The sequence below is a fragment of the Hippoglossus hippoglossus genome, chromosome 21 (genome assembly GCF_009819705.1).
Source record: "Hippoglossus hippoglossus isolate fHipHip1 chromosome 21, fHipHip1.pri, whole genome shotgun sequence".
NCBI classification, from domain to species: domain Eukaryota; kingdom Metazoa; phylum Chordata; class Actinopteri; order Pleuronectiformes; family Pleuronectidae; genus Hippoglossus; species Hippoglossus hippoglossus.
Window position 1 is genome coordinate 7,957,026 of NC_047171.1, and position 25,150 is coordinate 7,982,175.

At 39.8% G+C, this 25,150-nt stretch overlaps 4 protein-coding genes across 5 annotated transcripts in view; 3 read left to right on the plus strand and 1 right to left on the minus strand.

The window, feature by feature from the left end:
* Nucleotides 1–2,229, plus strand: part of dars1 (aspartyl-tRNA synthetase 1) — a 29,688-nt gene extending 27,459 nt beyond the window's left edge. The window contains exons 14-18 of the mRNA XM_034573765.1: nucleotides 303–345; nucleotides 650–730; nucleotides 1,134–1,245; nucleotides 1,433–1,504; nucleotides 1,640–2,229. Coding sequence (XP_034429656.1) covers nucleotides 303–345; nucleotides 650–730; nucleotides 1,134–1,245; nucleotides 1,433–1,504; nucleotides 1,640–1,731 — 400 coding nt within the window. The 3' untranslated portion in view covers nucleotides 1,732–2,229. The remainder of the gene's footprint in view (nucleotides 1–302; nucleotides 346–649; nucleotides 731–1,133; nucleotides 1,246–1,432; nucleotides 1,505–1,639) is intronic.
* A 369-nt stretch (nucleotides 2,230–2,598) lies between these two features.
* On the minus strand, nucleotides 2,599–7,567 carry LOC117754681 (protein lifeguard 3-like). Its single transcript, XM_034573767.1, has 13 exons — nucleotides 7,457–7,567; nucleotides 6,680–6,836; nucleotides 6,054–6,336; nucleotides 5,874–5,941; nucleotides 5,648–5,712; nucleotides 5,505–5,558; nucleotides 5,318–5,368; nucleotides 5,143–5,182; nucleotides 4,949–4,986; nucleotides 4,730–4,817; nucleotides 4,269–4,364; nucleotides 4,081–4,134; nucleotides 2,599–3,104 (listed from the first exon to the last, which is right to left on the minus strand). Exons 3-13 carry the CDS (start codon nucleotides 6,328–6,330, stop codon nucleotides 2,955–2,957), a joined length of 981 nt encoding a protein of 326 aa, XP_034429658.1. The 5' UTR covers nucleotides 6,331–6,336; nucleotides 6,680–6,836; nucleotides 7,457–7,567; the 3' UTR covers nucleotides 2,599–2,954.
* On the plus strand, nucleotides 7,466–13,594 carry pnkd (PNKD metallo-beta-lactamase domain containing). Its single transcript, XM_034573766.1, has 9 exons — nucleotides 7,466–7,672; nucleotides 8,265–8,380; nucleotides 9,084–9,196; nucleotides 9,366–9,424; nucleotides 9,749–9,841; nucleotides 10,057–10,220; nucleotides 10,756–10,842; nucleotides 11,087–11,202; nucleotides 12,485–13,594. The coding sequence occupies exons 1-9, from the start codon at nucleotides 7,518–7,520 to the stop codon at nucleotides 12,656–12,658; spliced, it is 1,077 nt and encodes a 358-aa protein (XP_034429657.1). The 5' UTR covers nucleotides 7,466–7,517; the 3' UTR covers nucleotides 12,659–13,594.
* A 2,715-nt stretch (nucleotides 13,595–16,309) lies between these two features.
* On the plus strand, nucleotides 16,310–24,700 carry gmppaa (GDP-mannose pyrophosphorylase Aa). 2 transcript variants are annotated; one of them, XM_034574701.1, is made up of 13 exons: nucleotides 16,310–16,466; nucleotides 17,395–17,492; nucleotides 17,913–18,016; nucleotides 18,232–18,424; nucleotides 18,628–18,687; nucleotides 18,774–18,904; nucleotides 19,058–19,072; nucleotides 21,571–21,705; nucleotides 21,968–22,065; nucleotides 22,170–22,216; nucleotides 22,810–22,902; nucleotides 23,704–23,872; nucleotides 24,186–24,700. In XM_034574701.1, the coding sequence occupies exons 1-13, from the start codon at nucleotides 16,427–16,429 to the stop codon at nucleotides 24,284–24,286; spliced, it is 1,284 nt and encodes a 427-aa protein (XP_034430592.1). In that variant the 5' UTR covers nucleotides 16,310–16,426; the 3' UTR covers nucleotides 24,287–24,700. The 2 variants fall into 2 exon arrangements, with proteins under 2 accessions (XP_034430592.1, XP_034430593.1); XM_034574702.1 differs by lacking the exon at nucleotides 19,058–19,072.
* Nucleotides 24,701–25,150: the final 450 nt, after the last annotated feature.

The following is a 25,150-nucleotide window of genomic DNA, read 5'->3' on the forward strand; positions in this document are numbered from 1 at the left end:
CCCTGTGACCCACTTCCACTTCATCATGTCAGATGATTAGATTTGAGTTTAAAAAGAAGTGAAACATCAGACCAATAACTGAGCAACATTTTAAGATTCAAGTAAATCTTGTGATCAAACTGTTCTGTTGAACTATTCACACTTGTAATGGACATAGAAACACTTTGTCTAACTTGGTGATGCTGTAAATACACTAGTAGAGAATAATATAGATTTGTAGTGTAGAGCTGTGAGTTACAGGTGAACACAATAAAATACAGCTGCTTGTAGAAATATTGACTTCTTTTTCTGTTGTCCTGTAGTACACCCAATGAAAAGCTGCTTGGCCGTCTCGTCAAGGAAAAGGTACGTTCACATGTCCCTTTGGTTTAATATTGGTGTAAAAATCTGAATATAGCTTTACTGGACATAGACTGTACAGGATTGTGTCAGTGGGTTCATCAGAGTGCTGCACAAAAAACAATGTTTAGGATCATTAATTTACAACATAGCCTTCAGAAGTGTTGCACATGGCAAAGCAAGCATATGCTGAGCAGTGTTGGCGAAAACAGGCAGTTTTTAAAGAACTTCTATAACTGTAAATAACTATAACATAACTAACTAGAAGTACCTTTTATAATATTGTATCTTCTCTTTTGTATTTCCTCAGTATGATACTGACTTCTACGTGCTGGATAAATACCCGCTGGCTGTCAGACCCTTCTACACGATGCCAGATCCAAGCAACCCTGTAAGTTTCTCCCTTCTCCACACACAGTTACTGGCTACGTAGTCCGAACTATGCAGAAAACAAATGTTATGTAAATTTGTGGAAATTAGTTTTGTGGTTGACGGTGCCTAAACTTAAAAAGCTGTCCAGAGAGCAGCCGTAGACTGAGCCAAACACTCCTCTGACTTCTGCTGGATATTGTGATGTGCCGAGAGAGTTTAGTCCCAGAAATAAAGCTCCTTGCAGAAAATTACGACTTAGAAATGTAGCTTTTGGATTTTTTTCTTGTTTTAGTTGTGTGTCTTTTATTGTGTCTGCAAATATTCTTGAGTTTCACACCATTTGTGTGTCAGGGTCATCAACAGATATGTGGATAGCTTGATTCTGGATGTCACATGAAACACGTCTTCTTGTTTTTGATCAGAAATATTCCAACTCATATGACATGTTCATGAGGGGTGAGGAGATCCTGTCTGGAGCTCAGAGAGTCCACGATGCTCAGCTGCTGACTGAGAGAGCCGTCCATCACCAGATTGGTAAGAGCACATGTAGAAATGCTGTTAAGAGACATTGTGCATAGGAACATGTGATTTGTCTCCCTCTTTAGGCGGCCGGTGGGAATGACAACACCAAGAAATTGTTGGAATCATTGTCTCACATGTAACTTTGTTTTTTCTTCTTTTTAAAAGCTGAAACTCTTTCTGTTTTTTTATGTCACTCTAGACCTGGAGAAGATCAAGGCGTACATCGACTCCTTCCGGTATGGAGCCCCCCCACATGGCGGTGGAGGCATTGGTAAGTGATGTGCTTTACTGAGGAATTCCTGTTTGAAAAGAGCATTATCATAATAAACTATATGAGAATATGAGCCCAGCTCCACATGTTATGGTTAAAAATAAAGATTTGCTGATTGACTGTCATCTTCCTCAGGCCTGGAGAGAGTCTGCATGCTGTACCTCGGCCTCCACAACATACGTCAGACCTCCATGTTCCCCCGTGACCCCAAGCGCCTGACACCTTGAACCTTCGTCCAAGAACAAACCCAATCATCTGGGACTAACACACAGATGCTGGTGATGGGAAACAATAGTAATCCAGAAAAGGAGGGAGTATAGGGGTTAGTGCCACCCTAGACACTGACGTGCCACTATGATTAACCATTAAGATGCAAGAATAAAGCAGTCGCAACAGTAGGGTGTATTTTATTGATTGATGTGCATAATTCTCCAACAACAGCAAAGAGAATTTAAAAAAAGAGGAGCTGATCTGTGATTTAAGGAAGTTGCTGGAAGCACACACTTATTCCATCTTTTATCCAATGAGTCAGTGTTTGTCTCACTTCTTTTCTATGTTTACAATGTTAAGAAAATTACTTTAATCCAGATCTGAGTCCCCCCTACTACCAGCACAGATTTAGGACTAATGATTGTGGTCTCCAGCGGTTTGCTGGTAATTACAGGTGTTTTGTTAATGGAACTAAAGTCAATTCATTAAATACAAACAAATCCTCGAGCCATCAAGTGTTTTGTCTCCTTTGTTTTTTTCCTGTGTGTGTGTGTGTGTGTGTGTGTGTGTGTGTGTGTGTGTGTGTGTGTGTGTGTGTGTGTGTGTGTGTGTGTGTGTGTGTGTGTGTGTGTGTGTGAACAAACATGGTAGGAAAAACTAATTTTCTTTTTGCTTTTATAGATCAAAAAACAATTTATGTTCATATGATGAGATTGATATCTTAATGGTGTCACTATGAAATCACAGTATATCAATATTCAAAAGATGGCATTGCCTGATTGGGGAATAACAGGGTGCCTTTCCAATGCTTATTGTTATACCTCTGAACAAGGATCAAACACTGTTTATTAATTCAGTAATGATCAATAGATCACAGACTACGACACTATTAAGATGTTTTTATTTCGTATAGGTTGATCTACTAAAATACCACTTTCTAACACGAAAAAGGAACATTACATGTATTATTAATTTACAACTATACAATCTGCAAAGCTTAAGAATCTCTGTTCATTCACTTTTGGGTAAATACAAACTTTAAATCCACTTCCAGCTTCATACAGTGAGGAGATCAAAGTGCTTGTGTGTTACTGTCATTAAAAAAAATATACAGTTTACAGTGGAATTGATAGTAATGATGCATCCTAATTTACACACTTTGCATTTAGCATTATGTTTAATGACAAATGCAGTATAAAGTAAAGTCTTGAGATGCTGCGATGCACTCTGACCATCGGGCTCAGTCAGTCGCTGCTCCGCTGACTTGAAGGATGAAGAGGAAGATGTGAACGATGTCAACGTAGAGAGAGAGCGCTCCGTAGATGTACTCCTCTGGGCTGATGGCTAACTCACGGTTTCCAATAAGAAGCTGCGTGTTGTAGACCAAAAACTAACAAGAGACGGAGAGAAACAAAATGAGGTTCACTTGTTTATTAAGATGTTTCTGATGAGGGCACGAGATGCAGACCATCAAATGTTTCAAAAGCATGCAAACATGTTATATACTTTTTATCTGGGTCCAAGGGGAAAGTGTTGATACTGTTGCCATTGAAACACTGAGTCAATCTGAACAACTTGCCACAACAATGATGGCAACCTTCATGTTCCACGTTTGAATCTTTTTATAACCTTTGACATTTCAGGCCAAAGTTGCCATCAGTGCACGAATAAGGCTGATGCGTACGACTATGCTTGGGTACCATGGTATGTAGAGCTAAATGCTAACTTCAGAATGCTAACATGCTCACAATGGCAATGTTAATATGTTCATGTTTACCATGTTCAACAACTACATGAGAAATTAAGAGATCACTAGTTATTACAGTCGAGGAACATGCAAAATACATCGGGGACAATTTAACTAGGGAGCCACATTTCTGGCCATACATTCATGAATTGCCAGGATATTTAACACACTGCCACCTTGTGGCAGCATTACAGGAAAGATTAGCTATAGTCATGTAGGTACATCATCTGGAGACCGTGACGATCCATTAAATAGGTGTTAATATAATTTGGAAAGGTGGTGGACAAACCAACAGAACAACATTTGCTGTTGATGTTCAATATCCCCAGAAAGCGAACTCTTTCCCATGGTCCATCTCTTCAGTCTTTTAACCCACTCTCAGACTAAACCATTGATAAACCATATATTATATGACTTAATAATTACCAAGTCATTTCTGGTCCCAGAGTGGAGATAGACCTGGTGTAATTAAGACTTAATAAGTAGTATATTGTCCATATGTTGTTCGGTCTGATGAATTATTGTGTATTTCAGGGTATAAGAACGACTGTGCCTCTTGTTATCCAACGACAACCTTGTGATACAAGTTGTCCTAAAAGTCACGGGGGTTTAGACTCACCAGAGTGTAAACGACGGCTCCAATTGCGGCGTAGAGCATATGCAGCCAGGGGACCTGTGGAGTGACACAAGAAAGGCCAGTGAATGTGAAATCAGTCACACAGATACACCCAACTGAGCTGCTACTCCCCACACCGAGAAACACGAGAAGAGAGAATAAATTAAAAGATTTGACCAAAGAGTCCTCACATATTGGAAGGAGAGGACGACTGCCGTAACAATCCCTATGATCATGAGCAAAACGGCGGCAACAGAGAGAAGGCCCCCGCAGGAGGTGAAATCCACCTGTGATGAGAAGCAAGTCATTAACGGGATGAAAGGGAAGTTAATAGGCTTCAAGTCACATGAAAGAGCAGTGGAGATCATTTCAGAATAAGGTTTAAAATAAAAAATAAAAAATGAAATAATAATAATAAACCGGGGAGGATGTGTCATGCTCCAGCCAGAAATGTAACTCATTCATCTTGGGTTGCATCAGACGGAGAAGTTGGATTCACATCTTATCCCGAAATGTTTTAAATATTTAAAGGAACCCAGAGCCGCATTGTAACGCGAGACAAAGGAGTTCTTTTACACTGACAACAAAGACAACCTCTGACAAGCCACGAGCTACTAAGCCACAGACAGACACAGTCTACATCTCCATCTACCTTAGTTTGGAAGCAGAAGATTGTGACAGCTATACAAACTAATGCTGTTATTCCCATGGCGAGGAACACGGCTTTTGTTTCATAATAGCTGTGAAAGACAGAGATCAAAATTCAAACGATTAAACAGAACGTGATGATAATATGAATGCATCATTATGAAAATGTGACTCTCTCTTGGTGTGTTCTGGTGCGTCGGCTGAGCCGGTGCCAAGAACAAACCTCGAAATGGTTCCAGACATGTAAGACAAGGCAAGAGTCTGCAAGATAAAACATGAAAACAAGGTGTTACAAAGGACAGAGTGGATTCTTTCCTCTTTCATATGCTGCCTTTGCTTTTCCAGTTTTCTTAGTTTTGCCTTTGCTGGACCATAATCATTATCATTCAATCATTAATCAATATTGACAATACTTACGAATATTCCCAACAGCACAAGATTGCATGGGAAACGTCTCCTAAACAAATACATTTGAATATTTTATGTATACAAATAGAGATATTACTGGTTTCAAAGATTTTGAATAAGATGCTAAATTTGTGGTAGTATAATTATTTTCTGTTTTATTCTGACAGGACAGGGGGGTGCTCACCTCGGCTCTTTGCAGCAGATGAGAATGCAGTAAACCAAAAAATACACCACACTATGGAGAGATCAAACACTTTGATTGGTATTGTACGTAACATCATATCAGGAGAAACACAGGAGTGTAAATATTGAGTTGCTCTTTTAATTGCACTTAAAGTCTCCTTTCATTGTGTTCCTGGAGTGTAACTCACAAAGATGCCCAGTAGATGCCAGGGTATCTGATGACAAACAGCCTCACTGGGTCCCTGTGAAAAGCACAGACATAAAAGACTTCATCACCCTCCAACACACACACACAGTAAGTAGTAATGTTCTAATGCACGGGGACACTTACACAAATGTGAAGACGCCAACGACTGAAAAGGTGACAGCAAGCTGTGCTGTTAGAATTAAGTAAACCTGCCCAAAGACACAAAACCAAGAAGTTCTGTTGAGCACATAAGAAAACACATTTAGTAGATTTAGATGAGATTACTGGGATTTGTCATTGTCAGTCTGAACAACAAAACAACACAGTTGCAGTCTGTTTGTGAGGCTTGATCGATGTGGAAAATCCTTACCTTTCTGATGAAGCCATGCCGAATAGATGTGCTTTCCCACTGGGCGCTCAGAAGATCCTCCATGTCTCCTGCAGAATTGGGAACAGCGAGGTGGTGATTTAAACTTGTTAATCTTTCGGGAGCTTATGTGAATATAATGCAGGAAGTGATTAACTGAAGTCCAGTGTCATTCCTCAGAACCTGAGTTGGACGCGAGCACTCCAGCAGACAGAGTCGGTATTGTGGTGGGCATCCCGGATGGAGAGAAGCCAGGGGCTGGTGCCCACATGGCGGCCTGCGGGTAGGCGCCCTCCTGGCCCCAGTAGCCAGGCGGGCCAGGGTACATGCCGGGACTGGGGCTGTAAGACGGAGGTGGTGGAAGAGGGGAGCCATGTTGTAGCTGCCGGGGGTAGTTTCCATACTTTGGCTGGTGTACTGCGTCCTCATAGGGTGGAGGACTGTCTTCTTTGGACGACATGTTTACCTTAAAGAGAGAATAACTCAAACTGTACATGTACTAGTGGCACGTCACATGATGACTAGAATATGAGACATGTGTAAGGTCACTATATCATTCACAGTAATCACGTTTATTATACTTTTCAGTGTCACATTTACTAAATAAAATCAGGTTGTTATATTATTGTGAAAACCTAAAACATTAAAACCACAATTTAACAAAGGTAAAAACTCTGTATTTTTAACAGTTAGGGGATAAAAATCACCATAATTCTACTTCTAATGAATACATACACTGTGTTCTGTGAAACAACCTAGTCAAACAAGAAAAGACTGGAGAAACAAATGAAACTGTTTATGTTACTTACCCGGCGGCGTCAGCCTGGTAGCACTGTGGCCTTCGGTCCTTTCTCTCCTCGGAGGTTTGCCTCCCCACGGGGGGGATGTCATCTTTGTAACAGGATCTGCTCGGTGAAACTCACACTGGTATTGATGTGTGGTGGTGGAGACTGGCTGCGCTGGCTCCTGTTCAGAATAACAAAATTACCATTAGATAATAAGAAAACCACCAGACTGTTGTGTGTGGCCTATCTGTCTCCTGCCAACATTTAGTGAGATGCTATGGATTACAAGACACACTTAATTTACAAACACACACAATATTACAAATTCAGAACGTGTGGCAAAAAGAAAAGCCAAATCAATAAAAAGGTAAAAAAAACAAATAGTATTTCAATGAAAATCTTGAAAATTGTGCTTTTCAAGATTTTCATTGAAATACTATTTATTTATTTCGTGTACAATCAGAGATGGACGGAATGTATTGTTTGATATGAATGGTCACTTCTGTAAAATGTGGCTTTCTGTGTTTTTGTTTGATTAATAAAATGAATCAAATAGAGTCTTAATGAAACAAAACACTAGAATCTAAAGACTAAGCAGAAGCAGCAAATAAACACGAAATAAAAACAATGAAATAAAAAACAATTAAACAATAGAATCTTAAACTAAAAAAATAAAAACAATGCAAATTTAAAAAAGGTGCAAATCATTATTGAATTTTTAATAAAGAAACGTGATGTGAAGTTATTTTTAGTTTTGTATTATTGTTTATTGTACCTACGTTGCTTTGCGTGCGTCCTCACTTCCGGGGTTTGGCTGCGTCGCCTGTGTCGTCACCGCTCTCCTCTGCGGGGCAATGGCGGAATGATGCCAGCGGACCTGACGGCTCTGCTTTCTGCCGCATCTCTCCTCTGCTTCCTCTGCGTGTGTTTCCGCTACAGACGATCAGGACGCGTGCTGTGGAGGAAGCTGTCCACGGGCGTCATGGCGCGCACGGAGAAGCCGCTGTTCCGCATCGCGTGAGTACAACGTGACGGTGTTGAATAAGATCATCGTTGTCCTCGAGCTGCGCAGCTCGGCGACGTTTGGCGGTGTCACACCAGACCCCATTGGAAACATGCAGCGATTTAAAGTTTAGCATTAAAAGTTGACGAAAGGAATGCGCCACCATGTTAGACGAAGGCATTTCCTAAACATATGACATATATTGTTTAATTCGGCAGCACTTACGTATATATTAAATGTAAAATGTAAATGTGACTGTAGAACCTGTTTATAAGTATGTTACTATCACTCATAGGTGTGACTTCTTCCTTATTGATAGATGATTGTGACTAGAAATGGGTTTAGATTGTTTACAGTCAAGTTATTTACATTTGTATGTTTACACATTCATTATTTACATTATTACACATTGACATATTCACATTAGCACCATAAGAACAGGAGTGATGGTGTGTTGAATCTGCCTCTGTAGTTCTGTCACATTTACCTTAGTCTGAGGCCTGTCTGGCTTCTTATTGGTTAGTTCAGTCAGATTAGAGTGAGAAGCAGGAAGCGTGTGTTAGCATCAGGTTAGCATTGACACAGTGTTGGCTGTTTCCCCTGCAGGTACGCACTGTACACCAGCACCAGACTGGGCTACATGTACTACAAGAGGCAAATGAGAAAAGCCCGGGCGCAATACCCTACTGGACATTCCACCGCTCGCCCCACGCAGCTCAATGGTATGCAACAGCATTCCTTTGGCTGTCTTTATACTATGTAATTACAGCGTTTGTCATTGTTCTGTGTTATTTGTGCAGATGCCCATAGTATGTTGCACAGGCTCATTGTCCTCACAGCGAAATGCTCCAGACATAGACTGTAAATATAGATGGACGATTGCGTCTCCACTTCCTGCCGCGGTCCAAAAATGAAGCCAAACGAAGATGGCACTTGGAGTCGGAGTCTGTGCTGTAGCGTTGTCGTGGTATTGAGGTCCCACCGGATACAAGCGCTCGACTAACTTCGAGTCAGTCTCATCTTTCTCATCAAATAACTAAACCAAACTTATCCGAAAAATACTTGAGCAAACAACAGTGGGATAGGAACTACCTAAATCGATAGAAACCATGTTTAAGAATAATTCAATGTATGTGTAATTTGACTTTTTAGTTTAGCCCATGTCCCATCCACTAGCATGGTGGAAGCAGGGGTGTACGATCTTTACTGCAGTCAGCCACCAGGGGGTGATCAAGATGCTTTGGCTTCACTTTAAGGGAGCTTGTCGTGTCGTCCATCTTTATACACAGTCTATGGTTCTACTATTCTACCAGCTGCACTATGAACATTACATCCGGACACATATCAAACATGTATATGTTTAAAACTACATACAGAAGTTTAATATTATATTTCATATCTTGTCATTTCTTTGTCTCTCGACAGATATCAAAATAATCCCCATCCCAGTACTGTCTGACAACTACAGCTACCTGGTCATTGACACAGCCTCCAGTGTTGCAGTGGTTGTTGACCCTGCAGACCCTCAGAGAGTGCAGGTAAACGTCTCTACAATTACAGCTGTTAATCCTCAATCGCTGTTGTTATTTGTGAAAGTGCGCGCCATCCCGTGTCAACAATCTGAAAGTATTGTGCCGCTTAATGGGCTTTTGTGTAAATTGCTGCTGGTGTTGACTGATGGTTTAAACAGCACTTGTAACTTTTCAGGCTGTCCTCGAGGAAGAGGGAGTGATGTTAGAAGCAATACTCTGCACACACAAGCACTGGTGAGGTTTATAGTTTGGTTGCATGTGTATTTTTATTTTATTCAGTGTTTTCTTTTAGAATTTAATATATGAAAAATAAGGAGATGGTGCTAAATATGCAAAGACATACACATACATTGTATATCGTGGAGTTTTCGTGCATACAATTGCTAATCTAAGGAGAGAAAAATCCACACTACATGTATTTGAAATAACATTTATACCTCAATAAAATGTATGTTGTTGAAAATGCTTAGTTTCACCTGAAGGCCAAAACAAATACACAGTTTTTTTTTTGTTGTGTCTGCAACACTGGCAAGCTTCTGCTTTTTGTTCCATTTTCAGGGATCACAGTGGGGGAAACAAAGGGTTGAAAAAGCTTCACAGCTCATGTAGAGTTTATGGAAACGCAGCCGACAACATTCCTGGCCTCACGCAGTAAGTCCCTGATCGCATGCAGCAAACTTTATATAATTTTAACACATCACAAAGTTTGATTCCATTCTTCATGTTTCTGTTTTTTTACACTTAGAAATATGAAAAATCTGCCAAAAATCTGAATTGACGAGATAACGTGAGATGTTCAGTGTAACAAATCAGCGGTATTGTGTTGACATCAGTGGTGTGTATTGTTTTTGTGTGTGTGTTTCCAGCCCGCTCTCACACAAGGACTCTGTGACAGTTGGCCGTATGCACTTTAAGGCGCTCTTCACTCCTGGACACACAGTGGGTCACATGATCTACCTCCTGGAAGGACAAGCGGCCGGCTCCCCACCCTCCCTCTTCTCTGGCGACCTGGTCTTCCTCTCAGGATGCGGTGAGTTACACAGAAAACTGTCTCCATGGAAATAATCATTATACAAATCAGTTAGACCGAACAGTCTCCATTGAGTTAGGTGAGTTCAAAGTTGTACTCACAGATTGTCACTGCTTAAAGTAGTGGATTTACCTCGGTAAACTATTGATGGCACTTTTCTACTTATATATAGAAACAACTGTGATTGTCTAACCACGAAGAATTTAGTCAGAAGACCAATCAATCGACCAGAAGACTTTAGCCTTTACAAATTTATGATTTTATGATCATTTGTGCTCTTTGGTGCACTACTGTCGTATAGTAGCATAGAACCAGCTGATTGATCCTTTTAAAATAAATTACACTGGATCTCTGATCTGTCAGAAACAGTTTCACAGCAAGGGACAACTTTAAATCTCAAAAACTTTATTTTAAGATTCAAGCTGAACTCCAAGCAGCTATGAAAAGATCTTTAAACCGTGTGAAATGCCTTTGAAAAAATGTGCAGATGTCCTGTTTTGAACTCAGAATCCAAACCCATTCTCGTTGTTTTCAGGGAGGATGTTTGAAGGCAACGCGACAACAATGCTGTCATCTCTGGACACAGTCAGCGCTTTAAGTGATGATACGCTATTATGGCCGGGTAAGAAGAATCTCATCCCTTGTCACAGACTCTGTGTCAGTGTGTGTGTGTGATGCTGGGGTGGGTTGAATGTGCAGGGGCTTGATTTATGTACTTTGAGAGGCGTAGTGTGTCAGCAATGCACTTACTTACAGTCAGAGTCTTGAAAGGCATAGCACAGGGACTTCTATGAAGTGTAAGATTTAAGTATGGCTACGTGTGTGGGTATGATTTTTGATTTTTGTGTCAACTGGCTCTCCCTCAGGTCATGAGTATGCAGAAGACAACCTGCTGTTCGGCGCTGAGCTTGAGCCACACAACACTGTCAGGGAAAACAAACATCAGTGGGTGCTGCAGCAGCGAGGCCAGAAGCTGTGCACGGTAAGAATGATATATTGCCATTGTTATGCCTCTCAAGCACACCTTCCCAGAAAGGATTCACGTTGTCCAGCACCTGGGATGAAGGGCTTATCACCTGCGTACAGTGTTTGTGTTGTCAGTGCCCAGAGTGCTCGCTCTTTTCTTACTTCCTCCCCTTTCAGCCTCTCACGGTTGAGCCTCGTCGACGATAGCGTCTGCAGCAGAGCAAAGGGTCACTGTTGAGGAAGGCGCCTATCTGGAATTTAGATGAGTTTTTATCATACAGCATGGCGTATAGAGGTGGTGCTGCAAACTTGCAGTTTACTGAACTTTCACAACAAAAATGTATTAAATGACTACATCTCTGCATTGTGTGAATGATTGGTACATGAATTGTGGCCAGTGTTGTTTTTCAACATGAACACGATGAGCAGATCATCTGCACAGTAAAAGAAAAACATATAGACAAAGATCACAGATAGCTTTGCTTATAGCAGAGCTACCTGAAAGAAGAACTATGGGGAGAGAAGAGTTTCAACTGATGCACTAAAACACCTAAAATACTGTTGTGCTTTACTGGAAGGGCAATAAGAGAGTGAATACCTCCACTAAGGATTACCCCCAAAAGAAATTCCTGGATTGGCCCATTTATCCAAATCTGCTCCAAAATGGAATGGGTTCTTCCTTGGGTCATGTTCCACCTACTGATGGATGTAATATCACTGCCACAGGAAATGGAAGAAGAATCAGAAAAATGTACCTGTGCTTTTCCTGCTCTGAATTCAAATGACAACAAATGAACAACTATAGTGATTTATGTAGGTTGCTCTAGTATCTCAGCCTTGGGTTGTTCTTTTAATGTGTTACTTGTGCTGGATATTTATCAGCTATCTATCTGAATTTGCTTTGTGGTAGGAATCTAGGTAGGCTCTCTCAGAGTTTTACATTAAGAATATGATTGCAGAAAATTCAACTTGTTATAACCACGTTTAACCCGTGTGATCCAGGTTATCATCTGGTTTAGCAAATGATGTAGATGATTCTCTGCTAATTGCACGAGATGGAAATGAAAGACGTGATTTAATGTTGACGATCTAAAGTGTTGCATCAGTTGAACTGGGGCAGAGATGCAGAAAGACAAAGCTGTGCTGGGTCAACTTGGCAGTAATCCCTTGCTACCCATAATGCTGTTCTGCAAATGAATGAGTGGCATGTGAATCATCGTGGCCACTAGAGATAGGCTTTGCACATCAATTTTGATGAGGGCTGTGTGTTTTTTTTTTTACACCTGCTTTATTTTCAGTGTCCCTCCACTATCGGGGAAGAGAAGCTGTACAATCCCTTCCTGCGCAGCCACTCTGCTGAGCTCCATCTGGCCCTGGGCCTCCAGCAGCTCCAGGACGAAGACTGGACCCAGTACAGGGCTCGGGTGCTGGAGGAGCTGCGGAAACGCAAAGACCTCTTCAACAGGAAGTAGTACCAGCGAGAAGTTCACTTAACAGCAGGGAACAGAGCGGCGAACTCACTGGACAGTGGTACAAAAGCAGTGGTTTGCAGTAATAAAAGCATTAAAGCTGGGCTCAGAGGTACTGTACAAAAACCGGACAGGTTTTGAAAATTTAAAGGGCCATATTTAATAATTTTTTACATTTATCAAGCTGTAGTGAGCCTAAGGATAAAATCACACTTTTGTTATTACATAATCTAAACTCTAATAATCCTGTTACCTCTCCACATGCAGTATATTGTGGTAATTCTGTGTTCATAGACAGAGTAGTGCTCATGTATTGCCTCTTTAAGATGCCTTTAATAGAGGCATAAACCATAATGTAGTACCGTCCTGTCTTTAGTAGTAGGTATAACCAGATTCTTCATTCTGGTGTGTGCACACGGTGGCCACATGAGGTACTGTATTGTCCACTACACACCCTGGTTAGGACAAGTCGTCAAAATCTCTGGGAAGATGCTGTATTTGATTCGATGGTTTCACATTCAAATGCTGCTGAAGAGTAATAACCTTCTCTGTGGAATATGTGACTTTTGGACTTTTTGTTATAACAATTATGATAACAACTAGAGGCGTTTCCTGTTTCAAGTGCTTTGGTGCTCAACAAAAGGCAGAGTCTTCACAGAGCCGAGCAAAGTGACTTCAGGAAGTTGAATCTGGTTTTAAAGGAGTGAGACCAGTCGGACCTTTGTTTCATCATCACATAGCCTGCAGCATTTTCATAATGCACACTCCACATTCCACTATTTGCCCCTCCTCTGTCATTTTTCACCCTTAAATACATCTTCTGCTAATCTTTCCTGAGAAACATGTGCACATCATTTACAGTTACAGAGCCAAGTTTCATGATCTAGCTCATTCCAGCTAACGTCAATTTAAGCCATGGAATAATAATAATAACAACAACAATAATAATAATGATGATTATTATGCTTATTATACACATTAATAAATCAATGCCTTTCGCAGGACTCACACCTATTCACTCACACTATTACATTACAACACAGTTTCATCCTCGGTACACACAACAAACCTGTTCTTTATGCTAACGTGCCATACAGTTTGACAAAGCAAGATGTCATCACATTCAAAGTGAATTTGCAGCCTCCACCATGTGCGTGTGAGTCCTGCGCTTGAGGTCTGAACCCTGATAATGGCCACTCTTAATTTAACAAATCACCAAATAGTCTTTCGTGTCGGTACTTTTTTAAACACCAGCAAAAATATGGGGGAAAAGTTTGTACCCTGGCCTGTGAGGTGAATGGGTTTTGCTGTATCAACGAGCCAATCTAGTTTTGACCAGAAACACATGTGCTAGACATTACTTAATAACAGTGCATGTGATTATTTGCCCTGAAAGTTTTATTCAATCTTTCACTCATGGAAACATGAATTTATCTGCTAGTGGGCCAAAGGTGAATCATATGTCCAGTCAAGACTAGAAGAATATTGTTGTGTCTCACTGAAAATTACTTTTGCTGAACTTATTGTACATTTAGATTTGTATTTTTGAAATGTTTGCAGTGGCACTACATGGACAGCAACATACTGAACAGAAAGGTATTGCATTGTTGTACTTGACTGAATTGTTGGAAGAGATTCGTTAGCGTTTGATTAGTCACAATGATGGTTAAAGTTACAGGCCGATGTTGAATCAAGTTCTGTACACTGACTTTCAATGAGTTGTAGTTGATGGTTAAAATTTGTCATTTTTAAGTTATTAATTAGTTATTATTAACATTTCATTATTCATTCCTACTTTGACCCTCAAATGAAGGAATGATTTATAAACCTGTTTTAAATCCCAAATAAAACACATTTTTAATATATTGAAGGCTCTATTATACTGTGACAGTATAGAAGAGGAATTATTAGTTATTTCAGTGTAATAAACATTGTCGTCTGTTGCTTTTCCGTGTCTTTAAATGTCTTTCTTTGTGAAGGAGCCTCTGTTGAGGTGGCAATGGGTCACAAAGCAACGAAATAAACCTTGAAACTTTTGACATGAACGTGCTTCAGATTCTCTTCCTTGCTCCAGCAGAGCAGCGCGCACCAAAGCACCACGTCCCCTGGTGATCGTCGACTATAATGTTATTCTGTCTGTTTGATGCAGATTCGCACCCTATTTGCATATGTTTGAGTTACGAACACCACCACACGTTAGACTGTTTTACCTTAGGTTATGTTTTAATGAGGAAGTAAACTCCCCCATTATAGCTGTGTATGTGTTATTTGTTGTCTTTATGAATCTTCAGAACTGACAGCTTGAGTTATTTTTTTCTCCACTGCTGTGACTTCCCACAACTCAAATAAGAGCATAACCTACTTAACGCACATTTACAAGAGGAAAGAAATGAGCAGAAGTTTCTGGTGATAAAGCAGAGCCAGACGACAGAACAACAAACTGTGGGGCTCAAGGTGTGTTGGGGATCCATCTCAATTTGACATCTTCTGTATAAATTAGAGGACCACTGATGAAAGTAGAATGAGTCATTTATAAGATATAGTAAGACACCTTTTGTTTTGGTGAATCTGTGGACGCAGTGGGACACGACTTTGCTCCTGAAACTCACAGTACTTTATTAAATACTTTATAGAAAACAAAATCATAGCCAGAAGCTGACGTTTTGACTCACACAAGCAAAATCTATAAAAACTTCACTAAACTTGAAACTAGAATCTGCGTGCAGAAAACAATGTGCAGTGTCAGTACAAGTTATTGTGTCTTCAGGTCTACTTTTTCTCCATGTCTGCTTTTTTTCAAAGGACATAACTTGTCAAGTCACAGTGGTAAAAGCAGAGATAGGTTGTAAATAATGGAATGAATTCCATCTATCTGCTTTGGTCCAGGCAAGTCAACATATCTGCTGATATGAATGAATAATTGTTCAGAGGGTATGATTAACTATCACCAGACAAGATAACTCTAGCTATTAGTGACAGTTTTAGTCGAAGAAGGGATTGTTGTGTCTTTGTTTACTAACTAATGCATTTTAATTGATGCATTTTAATGCATTAGTACAATAAATATCACCAATAAATATTGTATCTATCCTTCTATCTAGACTGTCTTGTTCTTCATGCTCATGTAAATTAATCAATGTGTTATTTAACAATGACAAACGAACCATACACACCTGTCACCTGTCAGGTAACCATGAAAACTGGGGTTAACCCCGCCCCTCCTCTGAGCTGTGGATTTTCTCAAAACACAAGTCGCCCTTAGCAGCTTTGTCTTAAAAATGACAGATGTGATAATGGTAAGATATATAGGCTAATAGACTGTATACAGGCTAATACTATAGACTGTAAATGGGCTAATACCATATATTGTATACTAGCTAATACCTTAGACTGCATATTGGCTAATACCATAGACTGGCTAACAATATTTTCAAATTCAATAGTATTTCAACAAGGTTTATCAGTAATTTTCACATTGAACTGGATGGTACTCTAATAATAAAGTAATAATAAAATAATTTGTTCTCGTTTCAAGTAGAATAAGGTTTGCATTTAAAAATAAAATAAAGTCTAATACCATAGATAGTGTATATAAGCTAATACAGTCACTCCTCTACTGTGACGTCACTCCGCGTTGTCAAGGTAGTCATCTCGTCGACGTCACAACACGGAAGTGGAAGCGGAAGTGCTGTCGGAGCAGCTGTAGGTAGTCGTCAGAGCAGTGTCACAGTGACAGGTCGTGTGCGTGTCGGTCCACAGCTTCAAGTCAACATGTTGAAGGCGGTGGTTTTGATCGGAGGTCCGCAGAAAGGTGAGAGGGAACTACTGTCGTCCTCTGCTCGTGTTTACAGGCGTGTGCGTGTGGTGGAGGGGGAGCTAGGCTGCTAATGCTAACAGGAGCTCAACCTGAGCTGCACGGACCAGCTGAGCTTGTTTGTATCACTGACGTGGCAGAATGACACGATCACAACAACACACACTCATTCATAACCTGATCATCCAGCCACGACCTGTAGTTTTACACAGAGCACAATAAACTGTTTGTTGTCTACCTAGCACTGGTCTAATCATTTAACTAGTAAACATTCCCAGTTAACGTAGCCCTATTGAAAAAACGAAGTGTTTTGGGATTATTATAACCAAATGAATATATCTATTAAGTTTAAATACATGCATGCAATTTAAATACAGGCTGCCTTTTATTTTTATATCTACTTATGATAGATTTGCAAGAATCAAGTGTAGACTTTTCCCATATCTGATCTCTCCTGTGTTTACTTTACGGTCACTGGCCCTGATGAGTATTTTCTCCTTGTGTATTAATCTGATGAATATTTCCCAGATTAATTGATACCTCATTTGGTTTATAAAATATCATGAAATAGTAAAAAAACGTCTAATATCCATCTCACGAGGACACATTTTGATGTCTTGTTTTGTTAAGTCCAAAATCAAAAGATATATATATATGTAATGACAAATCAACTATCAAAATAAACTTTGTGTTGACGGATCAATCTACTAACAGTTTACTACTAGATTCTTAGTGCTCTGCATAACGCTATCTTGTTAATAAAGATGGCTTTTTAAAATACCACAGTTCTGAAAGGATATCTCATAACAATACATCTCATATAATGCAGTTAAAAGTTTGTTTTGGTTTTGATGCCCACTAACATTATAGAAAGCTATCTGAGTTGTAATTGTTTTTTAAAGTAAAAATCTACATTGCTTTGCAGGCACAAGGTTCAGGCCGCTGTCATTTGAAGTTCCCAAACCCTTGTTCCCAGTAGCTGGTGTGTCCATGCTACAGCACCACATTGAAGCATGTGCAAAGGTGAGTGCCTTAGTGATACAGTACCACTGTCATAGTACACAGCAATCATTGTACATCACCACTGCAGTATGTAGTATGTATGATGTTCTTTTTTTGCAGCACTGGTTCCTTGTGGAAAAGTAGATCATCTTAGGGTTAACACTGTAAACATGTTTAAAATGATATGTTTACTTCATCCGTAGTGTACGAATGTTTCTCAGATTATGTTGTGTGTACTTATTTTATATTCATCTTGGTATTAGTGTAAATTAAAGTTTAATATTGTATTGCAAGTTGTTACCCTGCATATCACAGAAAGCTTTAAGTTTAATTGGTCTAAACTCAATTGAGTAATACTGAATAATTAAAAGCTCTCTTGTTAGTGTTAATAACTAAAAATTGAATGGAATCAATCCAATATTAACATATTTTGTGTCCCAGGTGCCAAACATGAAGGAGATTCTGCTCATTGGCTTTTATCAACCAAATGAAGAACTGACCAGGTTCATGATTAATGCGCAGCAGGAGTTCAAAATTTCCATCAGGTAAACTATCTTTTCACTGTCTCACCAAACAAGTACAGATAATCATCGTTAGGTTTCTGATTGTGTATTTGGGGGATCGTGGGAGTTTTAATAATGTTTTACTAAGGACTCAAATTCTTTAATCTTTATGAATTTGTGTTAGTGTTACAAGTGGTGCATCACTATCCCTGCTGAATGACTGTTGATATGCTGTTCTTCTGGACTGGCCACTGCAGGTATTTGCAGGAGTATTCAGCCCTGGGCACTGGAGGAGGCATCTATCACTTCAGAGATCAGATTGTCTCCGGCAGTCCGGAGGCTTTCTTTGTTCTGAATGCTGATGTGTCCTCAGCGTTTCCTCTCACAGAGATGCTCAGCTTCCAGAAAGAACACGGAGAACCAAACAGCTTTGTTATCCTGGGGACAACGGTAAGCTCCTATTGTCGGCAGCTGGTTAATGTCTATAAAACAACTTGTAAAATGATTTGAAAGTGAACATTTTACTCCATAGTTCCAGTTGCAGTTTATTTTGTTCAGCGTTAGCATCTAGATTATATTGAATGATTTGTTATCTGATGTCAAAAAGAAGAATGTATATGTGTTTAACCATATGACCATTCTTCTGTTATCAGGCAAACAGAACACAGTCCATGAATTATGGCTGTATTGTTGAAAATGAGGAAACGCATGAGGTATTTAAATGTTCCTGTTTTATATCCCTTAATTGTCATTACTGTCGTTATTCTTGAATCTTAACCACGCCTCTTTTTTTATGCAGGTCCTGCATTACGTGGAAAAGCCGAGCACGTTTGTGAGTGACATCATCAACTGCGGTGTCTACCTCTTCAGCCCGGACATCTTCCAGCACATCGGTGCAGTCTTCCAGAAGAATCAACAGGACATGTTACTGTGAGTTTGACACGCTCCCTCACAGGGGATCTGTGCGTGGGAAAGCATGTGAATACCATTTACTCCATTTTCTTTGGTCCTCTTCATCGTCTCTTTTTTTTTTCCTTCCCCTCTCCTCCCTGCCATGATTTGTTTCCCCCACACACTCATCAGATATCCGTACGATGGGTAAGTTGGTACATCGAGGCTGCACGGTGTTGTTATAGAGCACGTAGTGTACAGTGTGAGCTGTAGAAATGAAGAAGCTGCGGTTGCATAGGATGCTTTGTGAATCTTCTGTGCTGCCTGTGCCCCTTTTTCTCTGCACTTTTTTGATAAATTATATATCTCCTATTGTGGACTTTATTTATTTATGGTCTTTTTGGCTAAATTTGCCCTTTAATGGGACAGTGAAGATTAATTGTTGGAAAATCTCTTTGCCTGTCAGAGATTCAACGTTTGAAATGTTAGGAAATACACGTTTTTTGCTTTCTTACTGACATTTAGATGAAAAGGTTGAAATGTGAAGTTACAGCCAGTAATTGGTTAGGTTGGCTTAGCTTAGCTTAGGGTGAATAGTTGAAACAGAGAAAAACAAAATCTAAAATCTGCCTACCTGCAGGTGTAAAGGTCACTGAAGACAAACAATTGACATCTTGTTTGTTTTATCTGTACAAAAACAGAAGTTCAGTAGAGCATCTTGTTTTATGTTGTCCCAGTGGCTTTTTCTAGTTTAGCTAACAAAGTCTAATCAGGTAACTTGGACTTGGGTGAAACTTTGTGTTTCACAGTTGCTAGTGAGCATTTTGTAATGTTCTTGTATCTCATGAATTCTTGCTGCACAGTTTTCCTTCTGATTAGAAGAAGCTTTCTGTCTGATCACAGCCTACGTGTGCATGTGGACAGACGGGACCCTGGTCACTCACAGAAATGAAATCACATGGAATAAGTTCTACGTTTTCAGTGACACTTTTTTCACTTCTGGTGTTTTCTCACACACGGGTGTAGTAGACCTGAGGTTTGGCACCCCCCAAGGACACTGGAAATTTATAGCCAAAAGTCGAACAACAGCATGCATAATTTACCTGCTGACATCAAAAGCACTTAAATCAAACCGGGCACTGCATCAGCAAAATTGTCGAACACATCATAGATACTTCATGGAAAGGATAAGTGTTGGACTGCAAAATCTCTCAGGGACTACTTTGCCTCTAACAACGTCTCCTCCTTTTTGGCAAAACTTCGATTATGGGTGCAATCCCTTAAAATATTCTTTTCATCAATATTTAACAAGCCGTTTCATCTTGGGACTCTCACAATACACTATGCCAGAGACCCTGATTAATATGGAACACATAGATTCTTCCCCTTTAGTTTTGGTTCACCGCTAGGTAATCAGCTCTTCTTTCAACCCATTACTGACACCATCATGGTTAGTATAAAATATGCATTTAACTCAGTGCTCTCATTTACTTCTGGGCACTGGATTGTAGGGCAACGCATGTTTTTCTTCAGCTTCAAGAGACGTGTGAGGTAACAGAGCCACTGGGTTAGTTTGTGGACTGAACTAAATATTTAAGGACTCTCAACAACTGTTCAAGAGAGAGTCCACGAGAACTCGTTCTTAATTCCTATAAAGTATTATTTTTCTCATTAGTACAATTTCTTGTAAGAGAAAACAATTATACAACGTACTCCCCATATTTGAATAGTTTTGATTATTTAAATGAGGTGGTCAGGAAAAGTGGGTATGTTTGGTTCAGGCTGCAACATGGGCCCCCAGATCCTGTCAGTCCTCATGTTTGTGTCGGGAGCATCTTTGTCTGCAGTGAATCATTAGTCATTAAGTCATTGATGATATATTGGAAACCAAGGGGCTTATTTAAAAAAAAAAAGAAGAAATACAATACAATTCTTTGAAAGATGCAGATGAATTATACTGTATGTTTTGCCACCATATTGGATACTGCTGTCAAATAAGTAGACAAAACCAAACTTACCAGGAAAATGAACACTTGAACAATCATCGGTGTGATAAGAACTTCCTAAAATAGGGGCGGCTGTGGCTCAGGAAGTTGAGGATCGGCGGTTTGATCCCAATCTCCCACATTCCGCATCCCAAAGTGTCCTTGGGCAAGATACTGAGCCCCAACTGGGTGCTGACGGCTGTGTTGACACTGTATGCGACATGAGTAATGAAGTGCTGCACATAGATAAACCGTTTGAATATGTGTGTGAATGGGTGGATGGCAAAACTGTACTGTAAAGCACTTTGAGCTGTCAACATTAGAACAGTGCTGTATAAATACAGACCGTTTACCTGAAATTCATGAATTCATCATCGTGACAAATGTATTGGACATGTTTGATGTTTAACTTTGGTTCTTGTCCCATCGGCTAACATGGAGGAGGCAAGGTTTATGACATGTATTGTCGGCAGCCACTCATTTTTGAGGAGCCGTCATGTCGTCCATCTTTTCATACAGTGTATGGTTTTTACATATGACATATCATTTTAGATCAAAGTGATTTCTGAATTATTGTATTTTGTTTTTGTTTAAATCCCAACTTTGTCTTTGATTTCATTCTAACCGCTAACGTCTACTCCAAGACTTTAATTTAATAAATGAGTCTTCTGGCCCTGGTTTGTAAATCAGCACCATAAACTGATAATCGGTCTCTTGCAGAGAGGAGCCAACCAACGGCTGGCACAGAGCAGAAGCCATCAGGCTGGAGCAGGACATCTTTACGGCCCTGGCAGGAACAGGCAAACTCTACGTGTATAAAACACTCAGTTTCTGGAGCCAGATCAAATCTGCAGGGTGAGTGAATGGGTCATAAACCCTGTCAGGTTCAACCGGACACAGACTCATCATTACAACATGTGTGACCCCATTGCCTACCAAATGCCCGAGGAAAGGGGAGGCATTGGACGAGCATAAAAATGATTTAGACATTGACATTAAATTCTATTGACACAGTGAACCTCAGCTAACATTGTAATTGTTTAGAGACAGTGGCCATATCCATGATACTCAAAGACATTCTGTGCTCAAAACTAAATGATTTTCTTTTCATTCTCAGGTCTGCAATTTATGCCAGTCGATTGTACCTTAACCAGTATCACAAAACCCATCCTGAAAGACTGGCGTCAAATAAGGAAGGAGGACCCAAAATAAGTGGTACGATTATTGAACCGTCTGTAGCTTTGTTGTTTTCTCATTTTTTACATAAACACAACTTATGTAAGTTTTTATTTTACTATTCATACTTCTTGTTTCTGCAGGTAATGTCTATATCCACCCTACAGCCAATATTGACCCCACTGCTAAGGTAAGAGTTCTTTTATATTATGTTCTTAACTCTGTGCATACGTACAAAGGAAAATCATCTATATTTAACAGCACAATGTCTTGATAAATATTAGGAAAATATAAAAGACAATTCGGTATAATACAACAAAACAACATTTACCAGCAAACTATTGACAGATTTACAAACAGTACATCACATTATAAACACCACACAAAATAAACATGACATAGTCTCCTTGTTGGAATAAATAATTGGTCGTGAATGTGTGGGCGTGTTGATGACATTTCTAACAACTAACAGAGGCAAAACTGAAGAAATGGAATAACACTATTTCAGAATAGATAAGATGAGTCATACACACAGACACATGTCAATTTGGAAAGACAACTAGACCCTAGAGTTTTTGGTGATACAGACCCACGCAGATGCTGATGTGAAAACTTAAACGTTATTATTTATACATTATTTCTGGAGTTCATGTCTGAAAACGTCTGTGTCACTGGTAATTTCATGTCCTCCCTCATACCTAAAGGGTGGTAGTTGACTTGTGTCACCAGTTAACGTTGTGCAGTGGCTGTAACTTGAGGTGACTTCTACTTGTCTCTGTACAGTTGGGTCCCAATGTCTCCATTGGCACTGGAGTGACTATTGGTGCAGGGGTCAGAGTTCGGGAATCGATCATCCTCCATGGTGTAAATCTGCAGGTGAGCCTCTTTTAAATATGTTGCATATATCATAGTTTACAAGAGGAACTTTTTCCATCCCAGATGAAACAGGACAAGCTAACATGGGGCTCTGGATCTGTGCATGCACACCACACAATCTGCCCTTTCTTCAGCCACCTGGGGGCTTTTCTAACAGCTTTTCTCATTTGGTATTTTGGAGCCTTGCCATTCACTGCAGTGGGAGTGAAGAAGTGTAGTTTTCATGTCACATCAATAGGTGAACTTTCTCTAAAATTTAAAGTGTAAAGTATGAGCGGCCTCTGAAATGTTCAACTTCCATCACAGTACAAAACATCAAGTCTGGATTCAAACTGAACCTCCAACTAATTTAATTGAAGGCAAATTTATCTGGCCCTTCACTGTCGGTGACATCTTCACATTTTATTACTGAAGTTATCCACACTTCAGCTGTGACTTCTCTGGAATTTATTCTTAAGCTCCACTGTCACAGCAGAAATATTGTTGCCTGTGCCTCTCACAAAGATGTCATTTTTAACGATTCTGAGTCTGGCATAATTTAATCCCATGTCTCCAGTGATGACTGGTGCCTCGAAAATGAATTTAGGCTGCGGGTGACTTATTGGCTTTCATTTCATATTGCCTACAAGGACAATTTATTAGCAGAGGTCTCCTTCCATATAAACACCCCCTGTTTTTAATCTGGAACTTTAAGTACAGTTTTTTCCACATTTCTAATACATGAGGGAGATGCTTCAAAAGTTTATCTGCTGATGAATTCTTGAACATTTAAAAACTTTTCTGATCTTTTTCTCGTTGAAGGACCATTGCTGTGTTCTGAACAGCATTGTGGGATGGGATAGCACCGTCGGCAAGTGGGCGAGAGTGGAAGGAACCCCAAGTGACCCAAACCCCAACGACCCCTATGCAAAGATTGACAGTGAGACGCTGTTCAGAGAAGGAAAACTCACGCCCTCAATTACTATCCTCGGTAAGTGGGCTCTGACTAAGTGACTGTTTGATATAACAAGTATTTTCAAAATTATCATACTCCATTTGACATATGTCTCCATCTTAAGTGCTGTTTGTCTTCAAGTTTTTGTCTTCTTCTCCATCATCTTCTTCTTCTTCTTTAATTATAATTACTATTATTTTACCCTCTTAAGCTACAGTGCTTTTTTAAGTTAACTACCCTTTTCTTTTTCAAGCAAACCAGAAATTAGGAAATATTAACACCCTGAATGCTCTGAGTGAAAATACACCACTGATCTGTAACGTCTTGTCACTTTGCTTTGTCTCCTCAGGTTGTAACGTGACCATCCCCTCCGAAGTGATTATACTCAACTCGATTGTCCTCCCACATAAAGACCTGAACCGCAGCTTCAAAAACCAAATCATTCTTTAGCTAATCTTCCCTGTGCTCCTGTCCACTTACTGTCACTGATGAAGGATGCGGCTGAGCGGCCGCTGGCACTGCCTCTGAGTTACTGTATATAAGATGTCCAAAATGAAGATATGGGACATTCATTAAATAGTTTTGAAAGATAGATTTTTATATATTTGTCCACAGGCCTTATGCATCATCGGATGCCAGCAAAATTGGTGAGGGGCTGATCATGCAAGTTGATTCACCTTGAAAAGTGCTGTGATGCCAGAGGTTTATATTGTTTTTCTATCAACGTTACCGAACTGTAAAACGACTGCAGACACTGTTTGGTTGGATGTAATATAATGTTTCACCCTTGGCAAACCTGAGACTTGTTACTTGTGCTCAAGATTAGAAATGACTAGAAAATAAAGATCTCAGGCTTCAGACTGATTAATTTTTTCGGAAGTGATTATTTATGTGGAACCTTGATTAAAACCTTCAGCATCTTCATTGTTAGGCACAAAAAATTGACCATTAATCTCCCGCAGCTTCCAGATTTACACTGCAATCAAGTAATGCTGCCTTTTTTAAATGTGAACCTAGCAGGGGGCTAAGGGGGCCTCAAGACAAAACACATGAGCAGCGGCAGCAGATACTTAAATTGTGCATTTGCAATCACTGGTGTGGCTTCTCCGATTTATGGATAGAGCAAATTAACATTTACTTATTAAGCCCTCAACCCCCTTACGATCACTTCGGCAGTTTAGCTCCAATTATTGCAACGAGTGTGTCTATTAAGGAGCGATGTGCATTGTGACACTGGAGCTACAGCTTAATATATTTTTAATCAAGTCCCTTCACAATCTAAAAATAAGTTGATGTACACTGGCATTCATAATT